Genomic DNA, 18,053 nt, shown 5'->3' on the forward strand with positions numbered 1-18,053 from the left:
CTCAATTCATTCCTTTGGTGCTTGCTATCTAGCCGTACATACAGAGTTGTACTCTTTCCTACTATTCGTTTTACAGCCACTTATTATTGCAAAATTAAAATGAGCTAATTCTTCCCGGCTGGTAGTTTTTCATTAAATTAGAATGGGAAGTGTTAAATACATGAGAATATATAGAGCTACATATTATTTATCATTGGAATGACGACATTGAGGTGCTAACATAAACTGTAATTTAAGTGGATATTTAATCATAGATGACTTAGTTTCTTAAAATTGTCTTCCATAAGTTGTCTTTAACTATAAAACTTAACACATAGAGGTATTTGATGTCACATTCTCTTTTGGATTTGTGTTGTTGAAGAGGAGATGCTTTAGGTATTGTATTTATACACCTGTCAAATGATGGTTTCCACCCCATCCACGAGATAACTTCCGAACAAAATAGCATAGTTACTTGTAATTTCCTTCCCAGTTACATTTGAGGAATAGTTTTAACTAGGTGTTGACTCATGGATGACTTAGTTCTTATAATTGTCTTCCATAAGTTGCCTTTAAGACTAAGACTAAACACATATAAGTAGTTGTTGTTACAATCAATTTTGGGGTTATGTTGTTGAAGAGGATAACAACATATTGCAAATTATTAAAAAAAAAAAATTAGGCAGTCGGATAGGAAAAGGCAAGAACGAACCTTATTAAGTGAACTGCATTTAATATTGCAAAGACCTATTCATGCTTAACAAGATGGAAATGCGATGAGTTGTGTTATATTTTATGCGTTTTTACTAATTTGGGTTCTCTATGTTGGAGCTCGACATGATGAGTGCATTTAAGCATGATAATTTCAGTGATTCTTAAAAGTTGATCTGTCTCAGAAGTTAGAGTACTCACCTTCGCAAAAACAAGTGTTTTTTAAATTTATTTATTTTAGTTCCTAAAATAAAAAACATCACCGTTCAACATTAACCTTCTTTCAATTCCTGAAACTTATACAGAAGTACTACAATAGATAAGACAAATAAGGATCGCCCCCAAATAATCAATATAAATTATGATCACAAAATATATTCTCTAACCATCAATCTAATAAATAATGATATGCCGTATTTGATGTAAAACTATAGATATTTTAGCAATAAAAATAAATAAATTGTTTAACAGAGTATATATTCTAAAATTTATTCATTAACAATGTATTATTCTCATTAAATAGATACTTAAGTTCATAAATTTCATCATGTATCATCATTTCAAATGAAAACAAAATGATATGCTCAAATAATATAATCATATAATACATCTACAAGAAAAAAATTCCTACCACATTAATTAATCCGCGCGCTTCATGAAAACAAAATGATATGCTCAAATAATATAATCATATAATACATCTACAAGAAAAAAATTCCTACCACATTAATTAATCCGCGCGCGAAGCGCGGACATGTTCCCTAGTTGGGTATAACATAAATGACTCTTCTCATTGTTTACCTAAGAATAAAGGATAAATTTAATAATACAGTTTAAGTAACCATAAAAACCACATAGTCAAAACACTACACGTCCTCAATCACATGATCAACAAACTCCTAATTCACAAATGTTGACAAAGCAACCACTAATGGAGCTAATAGCTATTAAAATTAAAAAAATATCTAATGAGTCTCATCAAGTGTACAATTTGTACCATAATTTACCTTTATTTTTATTTATATTCTTGATAAGATAGAAACTTCATAATTCACCTTTATTTTTGGACTGAAAATGCTGAAGGTAATAAAAGTTAACTAGGATAACAAGACCTAAAATTTTAAAATAGCAGCACCGCTTGAAGGCTTGGATGCAAAAATGAACAAGCCAAGATCATTCTTACTGATGGTTCCTTTGTCAATTCTTGATTGATAAAATTGCTCCTGAAACATAAATAACCACCATATTATGGTATTGGTTAGAGCATAACGATTGCGATAAAATATACATGACTTGTTAAACAGAGATGACAATTAAATTAACCTTCAAATTGAGTATAAATTGTGGAACAAGACTCTCTTTCACCAAAGCCACTGCACAACCACCCCATCCGGCTCCTGTAAGCCTAGCTCCAAGAGCACCATTATCTCGACAAATCTTCACAAGTTCTTCTAATTCTGGACAACTGATTCCAACAATAATTGAAACTCATCAACTAAGATAATTCAATCAAGAGGGAGGAATATTATAAGAACAATGTGAGATCCATGTAATAAGGTCCAACATTAAAGCTGGAGTTCTACCTGCACTCATAAAGGACGCTGCAGCTATGGTGACTGTCGTTCATAAGGTCACCTAACTTCTTCAACATGTCTTCATCACTGCAATGACCAATTTGTTACGATTTTAAGTATGTCGAAAAGAAAAGCTGGGAAAAGACCGGTGAAAAGCACATCCTCCATGACAGACCTTAATTCTGACGACACGGTGTCTTTAAAAGCGTGCACACGTTTGGCTTCAGAATATACATGGGCAGCTCTCTGAAAGGTGAAAGATCACTAATTAGTGAAAATTAAAATGAAGTAAAAGAATACTGATATTATGCAATAAGAAATGACAATTTGATGATATATCAATATAATCAAACATGACTAAAGGAACAAACATCTACAATCCTCTATTAAAGAAGTACAAGCAAACGAATGTGCGGAAATAATAGAAGGCCTATGCAAGAGAACTTATTAATTGTCAACTTTGTGCTAAGGAATAAATGGACAAAGGATTTGAAGCAAAACAAGATACAAGTGAAGGCCCACTATGAAGATGAAACACGAAGAAAGAATGAAAACGGAATAGGTATGAAAGCACATACTGACCTGATGCAACTTGTAACATTTAGCAGCACGAAGCACATCCAAAGAAGTTGGTGAGGCCGCAAAGATTGTTTCCACCTTTTCCTTGGTGATATTCTCAACATCTTCGCTGGTATATGGTTCCTCATGCAATAGCTCCTGTAGGAGTGGTGGGAATTGATACAGATGAATGTAATATAGGCAAACAACAATAGTAAAAGCACAAGCCCCTCATTGAATGCGAACATAACATGGACCACAACCACAAACTAATACTGAAAACCCAATGGGCAGGGAGGCAAACTAGTAACTAATGAAACCGAATCACTAAGACAGATGTCAGGCAAGAGGGGAATGAACCAAGATTATAGAGTACATACCTTGACAGCAAGGACAGGATCAGAAGAACTGTGTGTACCAGCAAATGATACGCACAACCCTTCAACATCAGAAAGAGTTTTTACACTAGATATCGCCTCCTTAGGTTCCATCCCCAGCTTAATGCCCAGTACAATCTGCAAAATTTCATATCAGCATCTAAAGGGGGGAAAATAGCATATCCAAGTAGGTTATTCAGCAGTGCTCATTCAAGAGGCAATAATATAAAAGTAAACAAGAACATGTAAGTTGCTGACATATTCAGTCAAAAAATTGACTATAAACTAGTTAACAGACCACAAAACAATGATTCACAAGGGCTGAATTGATAAAGCAACCAAAACACATGCAGCAGATAGTAGAAGCATTTTGCATCTTTGTTAGTTTTGCACAAAAAGCAAATAAATAGCCAACAGCATGGTTTTCCTGCAAGTCCTAGTAGATTAAATATGCCATGCTCTGCCCATGGATCTCAAAAGGCTAGTTCTACTACCACACGCACAATGCCAAATTTGTTGTTCTATCTAAACCATTTAGAACTCAGAATTATTGCCATAGATACTAAATACTCTACTTTATTCGAAGGAGTGTTATCAAAGGCAAAAAGCGCAAAAAAGCTCTATGGTCCATTAAGGCTTTAAGCGAAAAGCGCAAATAAAGCATGGGATTTAATGAAAAAAGGTGCAAAGGGAGAAAAAAAACAAATACATATGTTTAGTCTAAATGACAATTATATGAACAAAGAAATTGCATTTGTTTTATGATAACGTGAAATATCAATTGTTTACTGTCGCCTCCTCTTCATCGGAGGCTTATTGGCAAGGATAAATATGTCTTGGAACCTTGATGACGCCACTGAAGTGCACATAAAGCGAGGCAAAGTGGTCACCACATTTTGAGCTTCACTTACAGCTTAACTCGCCTTTGACAACACTAATTCCAAGGACTACAGTCTCCTAAGAACATTGAATTCGTAAAAGATATGAATGAACCACTAAGTAAAGTGTAAATTAAGGATTAAGTCATAAATCTAGGTAGTTTAATTTTTATTTTTTTTATAATGGTGATGTCTGAACCACTCGACTAAGTAGTAAGCTTCAAGTTTCAAGATTCTAAAATAAGATGTCGTAAGAAATTTAAAAACCCCAAGAAACCAATTGAGAAACAGATAATTAGAACTATTATGATTAGGGAGATGAGAAAATCATCCTCTTCGCTCTAACATCAGAAATTTATCAAACAAAGGGTGCCAAATCTTACAGCAGCTAGTCGGCATTCAACAACCCGATTATTATAGTTAACTGCAGCAGTAACTGCTTTTTGTGATTCAGCTAATGAATGGGCTATCACAAAAGTGCCACCATCAGGCAGTTGTACATCAGTTGCACGTATAGGATTGAAGTCAATCAGCTCAGCAAACCCAGATTTTGCCATAACAGAGATGGCCTGCACAAAACAATTAAAAAATGCCTTTAAGAATCATATATTAAGTCAAAACTATCTGCATTGCTATACTGAACTAGCAAAGAGACGCATTATATTGAAATTCAGGAGAAAAATTAGGAAAAGATCACTATTTAGGACAACTAATTATAAACTGCACTTTGCATTGGTCTAGCTGTAACTAAGTAACCGAGATTTAGTGTTCGGTTGCATTACCTGATCCATTCCACCAGACTGAGTCCCAATGTGCCTTTCACACTCACATGTGAGTTGAGCAATTTCTTTCTGCAGAGAAAGAATTATCACTTCTAGAACAGAGGTAAAGCGAACAATACCAAAAGATTCAAGTTTTGCAAAGTCAAGCAAATGAAGATAGAAGAAAAGGAAGATAGTTCAACAAATTAGGAAAGACATTAGTCATGACAAATTCGTTCATGTTAATGCTGTACTCCTTACAAAGAAACTTCTTAAGAGGAGAAGAAATCAGATCTAAAACAAATGTTCAGGGTGGACGCCGATCAAACAGCCATAGATGGATGCCACAGTAGTGGTGGACCTAGATTTTTCATCAAGCATGTTCAACACGGAATCTTCCGACCGCGGCAGCACGAGTATTTAAGGTCAACCATGACAAGCAGGTTGTGCTCGTTGTTCTTTTATTGACATTTTGATTCGTTTATTCAAAACAGTTGAACTAAAACTTTTCAACAAATAACTTGTTTAATTCGAAAGGTTTGTTTTCACTTCATTTTAACAAAAATCAACTTAATCATTACTATAGTCATCTAACAATATTAATACTTATAACAAAAGAAATCCCCAACCAAAGAAAGGAGCGACAAACTGAATTAAACAAATATCAAGAAAGAGTTGAATTTTTGCACTAACAAAAATTGAAGTTGTCTCTAAATTTTAATTTTTTAGTTCTTTCCCTAACATAACTTTTGAAGTTTTGTCTCTAGATTTATTGCTAGCTTTATCACTTAAAAGAAGTATTACAGAAACTTAGCCTATGAAAACACAAAAGAAAGACTAATTTTATATAACAAAAAAGTTTCACATTAAACTCAATAATAAGCTAAACAAAACTTATTTACCAAAAATCAGGTTAATTATACACAAAAGCAAAGAATTACCAAACTAACATCAAGCTAGAAAAGAAAATAAGTTTGTTGCATAATATGGTTAGGATACTACCTTGGGCATGTTAACACCAATTGAAGCCATTATAGCAATAAAGGAAGAGCAAACAAATGCTGCAGAGCTCGAAAGTCCAGACCCTAAAGACAACAAACATGGAACCATCAAATAAGCCATAAAAGCGGACTACTTAATGACTACCGGACAGTATTCAAGATCGGAAGGCATATATATACCTGTAGGAACTGTACCATCAACAATAACATCAAGTCCAACAGGTTTACCAACATCTATCCCTTTCAACTTGGCATATTCATAGAAACCCTTGTACCTGCACACACAGATTGGCAGTTTTACTATGATATGCATATATGAATAGTTTCAACTTTAATATTTTAACTTTCTTCTCACAGCACATACTTCCCAAGTGTTAATATAAAGCATGATAAATGAAGTAAAATTTAATGTCTGTCAACTTGTAGTTCATCTCAATACTATCTGATTCTATGGATCTTGGATGAAGAAATTAAGAAAGTAAGGTCTTACCCACAAATGAAATAATGACCCCATCTGTGATTCTTCAGATCAACCTCCTGAAAAGTTACACATAAGGTTATTGACCCCCAAAAATATAAAAAAATTGGAGTACTCAAGAATCATGATTCAGTTATCTTTTGGGGAATAACAGAAGTTGTTTTTCAGAAACTAAAAAAACTAGCTTTTCCAAAAAAAGCATGTTTTTTGAAAAAAAAAAAAAAGTTGTTTTTAAAAGATTGGCCAAATAGGCTAAAGCTCGAAAAATGTCTGTGTAAAGCAAAATAATGATGAAAAAAGTGATAGACAGAATCTCAAGTTGGTTAACTCAAATTCCATATTCTCTCTCACCAATGATAACACCCAAAGAATAGTTCAGCCATACAAGAAACAGTAAAAACCATGCCGGATCTTTTACGAGCCTTGTCGATTCAACTAAATCAGAGACCACAAACCAAAAACACATATATACCTGTAGAGGATCAGCAGGGTAAGTACACAAGGAGTACTTATCACTATTCACATTGGCAATTCTAAGAAGTTTCTGAGGTTCACTAGAGTCGTGTTTTCGTATAGCCACAATTGTATCTTGCCGAATTGCCATAGGCAAAACAGAGTAACCCTCATAGTCTATGTGTTCTCCAATCAGATTCACTCTCCCTGCATGCAATAATTGAACAACCCACACTAAGATAGTATACTATTAAAGTTGAAATTTTGAACATAACCGACAAGAGTTTGAAAAACCCAGATTTTGAATTAAACCCAAAATACAGAAAAAGTTGAGATTTTGAAAGTGGAATTGACCTGGGGATCGAGCGTAGACATGAGGGGATTGGCCAAATAAGTCTATAAACTTGGCTTTCAAATTCTTGAATCGAAGTTGAGCCTCTTCAAGCTGTGATCCACTACCATAAACAGGTTCAAGATCAGAGAAAATTGGAATTGGTAATTCCTCGTGTCTAGCCATTCAATTTCAATTTTTGTGCAGCAACAGTGAAATCTGAAAGAAGAATTACAAGGAATATACAGATGAAAAGAGAGAAAGAGACGGGAGGATATTATATATGTTATATAAAAAGTTGATAAGAGAGTTGTCTTTTTGAATGGGATATAAGGAATTGAAAAATGATTTTTGGATAATTTGTGGGACTCCTAAATCAGGTGACTCAATTTACTACTTACCTTTTTTGACTTACTTTAGGAGTTCCTTTTACTAAACTTCTTTTATATAAAGTATTCTAGTTGTTTCAGAATTGATTGTGAAATTTTTAAAATTCGTAAAATAGGTAAGATATGTTAAATTTGAAAGTGATTAAAATATCATGTAAAAATTCATAATTGTAAATTATATGTTCATAAATTAGAGAAAGAGAAGGGGCGTGGTTGGTGTGTCACTGGGTCGGTGGGGGAACCCGTAGGAAGGGGGGACGACCCGCCGAATTCACATCAGAATTAAAAGACATAAAACTATTATATGATTATATGATATGACACAATTTGTCTATATAATTAAAAAATAATTAAAAGTATATACAAAGAAAATATTGTCATAAATAAAAATTTCTAAAGGACTACATTATGAATTGTATTATGTTATGATATGAGAATGAGATATTCAATTTATAAATCTCCAAAATTTTCTGCTAAGAAAAAAATAACCAAATATAAAAGAAAATTATTTTTTTTTATTCGAAAAACTAAAAACAATAATTTTATGCTATTTTTCTTCAAGAGAAAAATTAAAACTCAAATATGACAGAAAAAAAATAGGGTAGAATCCTAACAAAACTATTATAAGTAATAATAATTGACAATTCAAAAAGATATATAAAAAATTCATAGCAAAAATAAATTTATTTAAATTTCAAAATGTATCACGTAAATTACAATAAGCGAAGTAACATATAGTGGGTTATATAAGATTTTATTAAGGAAATGGGCTTTGGGATTGTTATGATGATGAAACTTATATAGCACATTATAAGGATAATTTACATATATAAATATTTTTATTTTTTATAATTTCTATTATTCTCTATTATTTAAAAATATTTCTAGAATTCCTCTTCTTTCTTTCAAACGCAATGTTCCAGATACTTTAAGTTATATATATTTTTTTTCTATTTTACTCCTTATTTCACTCCATCAACCTCTTTCTATTTTCACTCACTCTATCTCTTCCTATTTTCATCCCTCAATCTTTACTTCCTTAATTTTTTAACTTTCAGATTTATTCGCTCTATTTTCAGTAATATCGCTCCACAATTTTTTCAAAAAAAAAAGAACAAGTTTTTGCTTCGCAATTTTTTTCCAAAGAATTACCGGATCCTCCTTCTTTTCACCTTCACAATATGCATATGGGAAAGATAAAAGAGATGATGTATCCATATTGCTTCTTGCAAAAACATCGTTTCCAGGAAATCCTCTTTTGATGGTGAAATTACATTATGAAATGAAAAGAAGTAGTCTCTACCAAATGTATCATTTTATCATGTATGTGTTGTTATGTATCTTCTACGGTTATTCAAAGTTAAAAGAATATGTATCCGTACACAATACCAAATTATATTCGTGATACATTTGTGAACGGAGACATCGAGGAAGGACACAGACTCGAGCTTTAAATCTATAGTTTTACAAATTTCTTATTTTCGCACATTAAATTAATGTATCAACGCATCAGATTAATGTATCTCGCGCATCAGATTAGTGTATCATGTATAAAATCTAATGTATCTTACTTAACGATTAATATATCAACGCTTATTTTAGTTATGATACGTAAATTTAATTTATACTTATCTGATATATAACAATTACCAAACAATAACTTATCGATCTCAAACAATTACTATAATGTATTTTTTCAATAATTTAAAGTGTAGTGTTTGTCAAATAAAATAACAGACATAAATAATAATGTATCATACACTATTTTTTTAGTTATGATACGTAAATTCAAATTTATACTAGATGTATCTGATACATAACAATTACCAAACAATAGTGTATCGATCTCAAACTTAAAATCTTATGGGCAACACTTACTTATTTAATATATCTAGTAAAAATATAATATTTATCAATTCAAATCGAATGGATCTTCATGAAATCAAACAAAAGAACATACATAAATAATAACATATCATGTACTAATTTTTTAGTTATGATACGTGAATTCAAATTTATACTAAATGTATATGTTTCATAACAATTACTAAATAATAATGTATTGATCTCAAACCTAAACTTTTATGGGCAACACTTTCTTATTTAGTGTACCTAGTAGAAATTCAACACTTATCAATTTAAATTGAAAGGATCTTCATGATGTATCTTCTCGAAAATTTTGATAATTTTTAATTAAAATTGAAAGAATCTTCAATAACTAGTAGAATAATTTTGAAATTCAAAATTTTCAACAATTTTGAATCAAAAGGATAGGATCTTCAATGAACTGGAGAAGAATTTAGAATCTCAAAATTTTCGATAATCTTGAATCAAAATCGAAAAGATATTCGATGAATTCGAAGATTTACAAAATAAATCATTTGTCCAACAATAATTTCACACAATCCTTCATAACTCATTCCACTTTTCAAAATTTCGACAACTTTTTTTACGAAACAGAGAGAACGATGAACAAGAAGAAGAAATTTATTTTTTTTTTTAGTTTTTTTGTTTGTTACATTATAAGATTTTGAATTCTTGATAATAATTTTGAATGGAATAACGTAATTTATGGGATCTTAATTTAATTTTCAGCTTTTTCCTCCTTAATTAGTTAAATAAATGGATACTATGAGATTTTAAATTGATTTAATAGTTTTTTTTCCTTACTGATTGCAACATATTGATACATAATGTATCAATAATAATGTATCTGTATCCTTAATTATGTATCTGAAATGTTAAAAAGTGTAAAATTTATGTAATTATAAAAATAATATGAATAAAAGGCAATTAAGATTTTATACTATGATATTTATTTAAATTATATTTAAATTAGTGTGTCATAAAAAAAATACAAAAAATAATCATATTTGTCTCTATACTCTCTCAAATGGATAATATTTGTCCTTTGTCATATTTTTTAAATATATTTGTCTGTGTCATCTACTTTTGGACACATATTTTCCTTGGAAAATTAAGTCTTATCCTCAGTTTTATTATCATGCGTAGCACACCTACATAGTTATGTATACTAGTACACGTACGCGTGTGTTGCGCGACTATTTTAAAATATAATAATATTTTAAATTTAAAATAATTAAAATTTATTGTCTGTTTAACAATGTATATTTTAAAAGTAATAATGCCAATCATTAACTTATTTATCACATTAAATTAATATTATTAATATTGTCTAATATAATTCTCGTAATACTAGACATGGCACATGCACACTTTGGTGCAATAAGATCCTCAGACAATGTTTGGTTTATTACTCTTCATAGAATTTTGTTATTTTGAATGACTCTTCGTCCATAATAATTTTTGCCTTATAACTTGCCTGGTTTCTAAAATATGTTAGTCCTAAAATTATTTTTATTTTTACTTGTATTTGATTAAATTAACTCTTTTTTAAAAAAAATATATGTTTTTTGTAGTTTAAAACTTCTACAATTGCGACAAAGAGAAAAAGTTTGACCATCTTTAAAATTATAAGTATTAAATTAAAAATTTTAAATCTTTATCTATAAATATTGTGTTTATCTTGTAATAAAATTGAAATTTTAAAACTTCTACAATCAAGACTAAGTGGAAACATTGTAACCATCTCAAAACTTTTTAGTATTAAATTTAAATTTTAAACCTTAATTTGTCAATTAACTATTTAAAAATATTTCAAGATATGTTTTTATCGTTAAACCCAAATTTAAAAGCAAATATATATTTAATTTAGAATTTTGAATTTATTAAGATTCAAAAATGAAACGTAAATAAGAAAAAGAATTTTTTTCGTGAATAAAATAACGTAATATTTTTTTTGAGATTATAAAATCTAGTCATTTTTACTGAAATTCGTATAACTTTTATTTAATTAAATTTGTTCTGATGTTAAAAGGTATCTGTCACTGTTGCACGTATAATTTATATATAACTAGAAAACAGATTGTACAAAAATTATTGATTTTGATGATAATTAGGGAATCGAGTATTCATAAAAAAAATAATACTTATTTCACTTATAATTAAAATATAAGAGATAACTTATCATTTTATATTAATTTTATTCCTTTTTATTAAGTATTTATTCATCGTAATGAATGAGATGGCTTGTGATATCAAGGATAATATAGTATGTAAGTTTTCATATTATTTTTTATTCCTCTCGTTCTTTTATATACACGATCTGATAATAAGATTTATATTTTAAAAAATGGATACAATATTTTCAAATTTCCCGTCAGTTTTTATTCTACTGAATTGTCATTTTAAATTAGTGATAACATTTATCCTCAAAAATATGTAAAATAAGTAAAAAAAATGTTGAATTAAATTTTGCTATTTGAGATTAAGGTATTTCTTAAATATGAAAAAAGAACTCTAACCTTTACAGTCTTTATCACCAATTTCAATCTGCAACTTGCCCACCAGTTAAAATTTGCGATCATCTGGTACAAAGTTAATGTATAAGTATTTTTTCTATAAAAGGAGCAACTAATTTTTGACAATTGAAAAAAAAATAGTAATTTTGATGAACAAACTTTCTATTTTATCAATCAAAATCTTGTCATATAAATAACTATAATATATCATTGAGATTGTTAGTAATGGAGGTAAAATCATACGAGCTAATAAATACAAAAAAAAAATCTAAAGTTTATAATTTGGTAACTTTGTTTCAAATGCTCCAAGAGAAAAAATAAAACATCAAAAAAGTGTTTTGTAAAATATATATATTTTTTTCTTTACTATAAAGTGTTGAAGTAACCTAACTTTAAAATTGATATTTTTGTGCACCTGTAATTAAAAGAGATCAACATAATTCACCGTTTCAAAGATTTTCAGCTTTTTGTGAGAAAATAATTTCAAAGTTACTTTGTCATAAATGCTAATGAGAATCTTTCGTTTGCCTCCTCTCTCTAATCACATCAGTTCACCGTGTCTCTATTACCCTTTGAACTTCCTTCCACGTGCTCAATAAAAATATTTCTAAATAAATAGAAATTAAAAAATAAGTTACACCTTTACTATTTTTAAGATAACTGTTATCACTTATCCCTAAATGCTTGGCTTTATCTTATATTACACGTAGATTTTGAATTTAATTATTTTTATCAAAGTAAATATTTCAATAGTAATTTATTTATTTATTTAACTTTATTTGTTTAGATCTTAAAGCTTTTTTTCCACCTCAAATTTTAAAATATCGATTAATTTTTTTATATATAATAAATTTTACAAATGGTTAATACGTGGGAACTTTAATATATATATATATATATATATATTAGAAAAGGTTTGTTTCAACATGCCTGTTTCATTGCTCTCAGGATATTTTTGTCTTTGTCATTCTCTATTGTGACTACGTGTCTTCTTCCCATGCTATCAATTTGTCTTTTCAGTTCCCTACGTGTCTTTCTTCTATGTTATCAATGTATACATTATGTTGTTTGTAATCTTCATTCATGCTCCACCTTCTGTGCACAAATTCAGTTCTTTCTCTTCAACATTCTCCATGTAAGTTCTTTCATATTTCAATTGAGTTTTTTTTTTGTGCCATTTTCCTTTTCGTTAAAGTTGAAGTTCCAATTTAATCTGGGTGTGTGTGAATGTTTGTTTATTTTTTTCATTTGGGTTTGTTATTGATGTTGAATTATCCTTGTATTTGGAAGTACCAATAATTTCAATAGTTGTGTTTTCAATTTTGGTTGAGTGATTATGCTTTTCATGTTCTACTTTGGATTGTCAAAAAATTATTCAGATTCAAATTTTTGTTGTATCTTATCACATGTAGTAATTAATTTGATCTTTTTCCCGTCGAAATTAATTTTGTGGGTTTCTTTATCGGAATTCTTTTGAATTTCCTCTGTTCATGTATGAGTTTCTCATCAGAATCAATTTTCAGGGCTCTTGTGGATTTAGCTTGGAATTTAAGGATTTCCATTTACTTATACTCGAATTGATCTACTGGTCTATCAGTAGGTCTAAGATAAGTCTTCTAACCTTTAGCATTTAAATTATCGCTAATGTTTGAGTAAATAGTAATGTTGTATTTATGCGAATACTGAACAGAAAGATGGCATCAAACTAAATTCTATTGAAACCCAAGCTTCTGTACATACACATGAACAATTCTCCCACGTAAAAGATCTTGTAACCCCACACAAGCCTGGGAGGAAAGCTCAAAACATCTTGATGGCTAAATGCTTATGTTGGATTATAATTTTTTTACTTCTACTTGCTATTTACTTTGTGATAATTGGAAAAAAAAATTGGTTCTTGGCAATTTGGTGTTTGATGGGATTAAAGCTCAAAACTTTATTGTTCTCACTTGTGGGGAAAAAAAATGATATGAAAATCTTCCTTTACTTTGGGACTTGTGTGTGTAGTGTTCTATTGCTATCTCTTGCTGCTATATTGGTGATTGGTAATGCTTTTTAAAGTAGCTTATTTGCATTCTTTTCTCTTTTCTTTGTAATTGTAGTTTTCTAAATCGTTTTCTTCTCCTCTTATCTAAAAACACTTTATGTCAATATTTTGAGATAACAGGGTAATTTCCAAAATATTTGTCTATGCATTAATATCCTAATATCCATTTATTTTTCTTTTATATAGGATTGGATTGTTGATACTTCCCATCTAACTGAAGCAATAGAAGGAGATATGATGCAACACAAAAGAAACCCAATTTGCCTAGAGCATAGCACCAGCCTTACATCTCGTACACCAAAACGACTAAAGGTCCATGTGCCCATTTTCTCCAAGGTTTCTCCTACTTCCTTTTTGCTGCAATTTTGTTATTTTTAGTGCTGACTAAATATAGTTATATTTTTCATGAACTTCTTATCTTATGTCATTTGTAGCTTGTGGATAAGAAATTTTTTCTTGGATACTTTCAAAATATAGGCTAGCGATGATGTACATAATGAGGAACATTAGATTTTTCGCTAGAATTGTACATTGTTCTGGTGTGTTATACATTTTCATTGAGTTAAGGATTTAATATTTTGCTTAACTTAGGTATATAAGCGAAGAGTAAACTGATCGAAGAAACTCTAAAGACGCTAAAGTAGGAGTAGTTCCTTTCAGTTTTCCTACTTGAAGTGTCTGGATTATAGGAGGAAATTGGACACATTTGTCTGGCTGCTCCGAGTCATAAATTTATTTATTTACAAATATTTATATGTTAATCAGGGGAATCTATCAAAAAATTTAAATCGGTGTATCTTCTCCCTCACCACTGCAATGTGATGCAATCCATATCGTTTGAGTTCTTGATAGGATGAGAGGTTTGGTGAACAAATAGTAGCTCTCCAGCAGCTGGTGCTATGAATTACAACTATTATTTCAAAGGTGTAGCTAAGTTTTTTTTAAAAAAATTTAGGACATGGTCTTTGAGGTACCAAATGGTGGAATATCATTGAGATATTTTTCTTGCACTTGATGAAATTATGTCTGCCAACAGAAGCTAAATCAAATACTAGATTGTAAGCTGCCAAAGATTTAAATGACTTCACGTTAGGAACTTACTTGTCGTTTGCTTAAATACATTATCCGTTATTCATGTTGCGTATGTTCGTGAGAATAGCTGCAATTAGTTCAATTTTAATTTTTCAACAGTCTTTATTTCTCTAAGTACAGATAAACACGACAAAATGTTACCATTTCTAGACAGTTAGTCTGATGATTCACTTTATTCAAGACACGTGCAGTTCACTCGACTACACTCGACGTTTCTTGTGCTTATTGACTTCTTTGTTCTCAATCGTTAGTTTTCTACTATGCTTTGTCTGTTAACATTCACTTTGTTGGGTCTCTTTTAGTTCTTCTGCATTGCTGAATTGTTACACTTATTTTCACTTGCAGTGTTAAGTTTAGGGTTATACCAGAATTTGAGCTATGGGTATGTCCATTGATGTTTGCTTTTTATTCTGGTTTTTACCATACATTAGATTTCTTTATGGTTTTGTAAAATTGTGATGTCATGTTTTTTTTAAGGTGAACTAACTTAGTCTTATGTTTCGAGTTTTGTAAAGCTTAGCTATCCCATACATATGAGTTCCATTTGTTTGGTTATATAGCGGGTTATTTTTTTTTATAAATTTGTTTGGTTTGATACACTTGTAAAATTATTTTAGCTTTATTATTAATTAATAGAAATCTGTTGTGTTCTATTTTCCAAATTAATCATGCGGATTTCCGTTGATTATTGATACATATGCATGATTCTATGGACAGACTTCACCATATTTGTTGCTCTAGAAGAAAGGGTAAATATATCAAACTTAATAATCCTTTAACTGGTTGAATTGAGTATTTAAGCTGTGATTTAGTCTTACTGTTATTCTTGCTTTAATTATGCTTACATTGATTTGATTTGTTGGTATCTTTATCGTAAGTCTTAAATTATTAAATAAAAAAAGCGAGTCTAATTTTATTGCTAAACCACTGTGTTAATAGTGCTGTAAATTGATCCCTCCTTCCCTTAATTTTTTGTCTTGACTGATTCGTACTTGTCATATTTATAGTAACCCATGATTAAGTAAATATTGTCATTGATGCATAATTTTGGCCCTCTTTAAACTAATATGTCATCTGATCGTTGTGTTTTAATTTGGTGCTATTCTATTTTGGTAAAATAATAATAATAATAATAAATTACCCTTTTCTTTATTGTTCGATTCCTTTTCAATAAGGAAAACCTTATTTATTTATTATTAATTGATTCCCTTTAATTCTTTTCCTTATTTGTTCATCTCTTCGTGACTATAAAAAGGAATTACATTCAAACTTTGGCTCACTCTTGAATGATATATATATATATATATATATATATATATATATATATATATATATATATATATATATATATATACTAAGTAGAGATTAGCCCGTGCAAGCACGGGCCCAACATGAGCCCAACATAATGGAGATTTAGTTAGAATTGTTTTGTTGAGAACAATTTATCTAAAATAATTAAATTTTGAAATAAATTATCCTAAAATAAATTATTATATATTTCATCACTACGACAAAAAAATCTGCAATAGCTAAACAATCATATATTTTGTCAATACTTTATTTGTTCTACAACCAATGTTTTCTCCTTTTGTTATCTGTGTAGTATATACCAATATTTTGCAATATGGTTGGCAACACTTTTTTGTCTAACTCAACTACTACAATTGTTGAAGGCATACAATTTTGTTGTTGATAGCGTGGACTTTGTTGCCTACTTCTTGGAAATCAACAGGTACTTAGATCTTGCAATCAATCACGAATTCTTAAATAATTCAGTACTATACTTCTCATTTACTCCTCCGCATAACGACATACTAAATTCATTTTTCCTTTTATTTCACAGAGACTTTCTATCTAGCGCTGAGTAACACTATTGAAATGCAACATTATGTAAATACACTGCAGCATTATGTAAATATTGTAGAATGACTCTATGTATGCACTTTTCTTACATTCGACTCACACAATTTAGAAACATTGGGCCCGTGCTTGCACGGGCAACTGATGCCTAGTGTGTGTGTATATATATATATTCAACTCATGAAAAAGAAATGGTTGTTCTTGTTCATTGCTTGTAGGTTAAGGGAGTATATTTGCTTGGAAATCGCTTTGTGGTGCAGATTGACAATGTTGCTAATACATTCATTGAGACGCAGAAATAGTTGAGTCCAAAACAAACAAGATGACAGGAATTTCTGGTTGAATATGACTTTCTGTGGGAGCATAAGTCGGGAAAACACAACCAAGTCGTTCATGTTTTGAGTCAAACGGAGGTATTTGTTGCTGTGTATTCTATTTCAAAACTTAAGATTGAATTTCTTGATAGGATCGGGTTATGTGCTTTGAACGATTCATTATATTTCAAACGAATGAGTCAAGTGCAAGGTGAGACTATCAGTGGTACATGATCGAGGACGGTCTACTTCATTTTAAAGGGGAGAGGATCGTGGTACCAAATGACGGTGGACTGCACAAAAGACTTAACGAAGGAAGCACATCATACTACTTGGGTTGGTCATCCGGGTGTTGAAAGAATGTTAGCTTTGTTATTCCGTTTTCTGGCCAAAGATGGAATATGATATAGAGGCGTATGTGAAGACTTGTCAAATCTGTCAAGTGGACAAGACTAAACGTATAAAGGAAGTTGCAACATATCTTTTGTTCATCTGAAATTGTTGTTGAATTGTTCTATAAGTATGTGGTTAAGTACTTTGGTGTTCCAGCTGATATTATGAGTTATAGGGATGCAAGGTTAACAGGAAGGTTTTGGACAACTTTGTTCAATATAATGGAAACCAAGTTGAAATTCTCTACTGAAAACCACCCACTAACAGATGGACAAACGAAGAGGATTAATCATTTAATAGAAGAATACTTGAGGCACTATGTGACATCAAGTTAACAAAATTGGGTTGTTTTGCTTGACATTGTGCAATTTTGCTATAATATGCATAAGTCGTCTGCAACAACGATGAGCCCTTTCAAATTAGATGTTGTTAAGACCAAAAATCATGGGAAGTGTCCAGCAGCGCACAGTGTATA

The 18,053-nt window shown here is 30.4% G+C and overlaps 1 protein-coding gene and 1 long non-coding RNA gene across 2 annotated transcripts; one reads left to right on the forward strand and one right to left on the reverse strand.

Moving 5' to 3' along the window:
- Nucleotides 1-1,680: 1,680 nt before the first annotated feature.
- On the reverse strand, nt 1,681-7,470 carry LOC101267552 (galactokinase). The gene is made up of 13 exons (XM_004228973.5): nt 7,125-7,470; nt 6,790-6,977; nt 6,330-6,376; nt 6,020-6,114; nt 5,841-5,923; nt 4,860-4,928; nt 4,461-4,646; nt 3,203-3,337; nt 2,847-2,981; nt 2,440-2,510; nt 2,274-2,351; nt 2,014-2,155; nt 1,681-1,913 (listed from the first exon to the last, which is right to left on the reverse strand). The coding sequence occupies exons 1-13, from the start codon at nt 7,285-7,287 to the stop codon at nt 1,803-1,805; spliced, it is 1,503 nt and encodes a 500-aa protein (XP_004229021.1). The 5' UTR covers nt 7,288-7,470; the 3' UTR covers nt 1,681-1,802.
- Nucleotides 7,471-12,832: 5,362 nt separating this feature from the next.
- LOC109120647 (uncharacterized) lies at nt 12,833-17,077 on the forward strand. The gene is made up of 4 exons (XR_011221346.1): nt 12,833-13,007; nt 13,396-14,255; nt 16,685-16,743; nt 16,855-17,077. It is a non-coding gene; the product is annotated as an uncharacterized lncRNA (long non-coding RNA).
- Nucleotides 17,078-18,053: the final 976 nt, after the last annotated feature.

This window comes from Solanum lycopersicum, chromosome 1 (genome assembly GCF_036512215.1).
Source record: "Solanum lycopersicum chromosome 1, SLM_r2.1".
Lineage (NCBI taxonomy): Eukaryota > Viridiplantae > Streptophyta > Magnoliopsida > Solanales > Solanaceae > Solanum > Solanum lycopersicum.

What these genes read in the sequence shown, in the direction of transcription:
- LOC101267552 (XM_004228973.5), bottom strand. Translation starts at nt 7,287, where the DNA reads ATGGCTAGACACGAGGAATTACCAATTCCAATTTTCTCTGATCTTGAA. An exon ending in TGTCTACGCTCGATCCCCAG is followed by an intron (nt 6,978 to 7,124) that starts GTCAATTCCACT and finishes TATTGCATGCAG; the next exon opens with GGAGAGTGAATCTGATTGGA. An exon ending in TTGGTGTTAACATGCCCAAG is followed by an intron (nt 4,929 to 5,840) that starts GTAGTATCCTAA and finishes CTTTCTCTGCAG; the next exon opens with AAAGAAATTGCTCAACTCAC.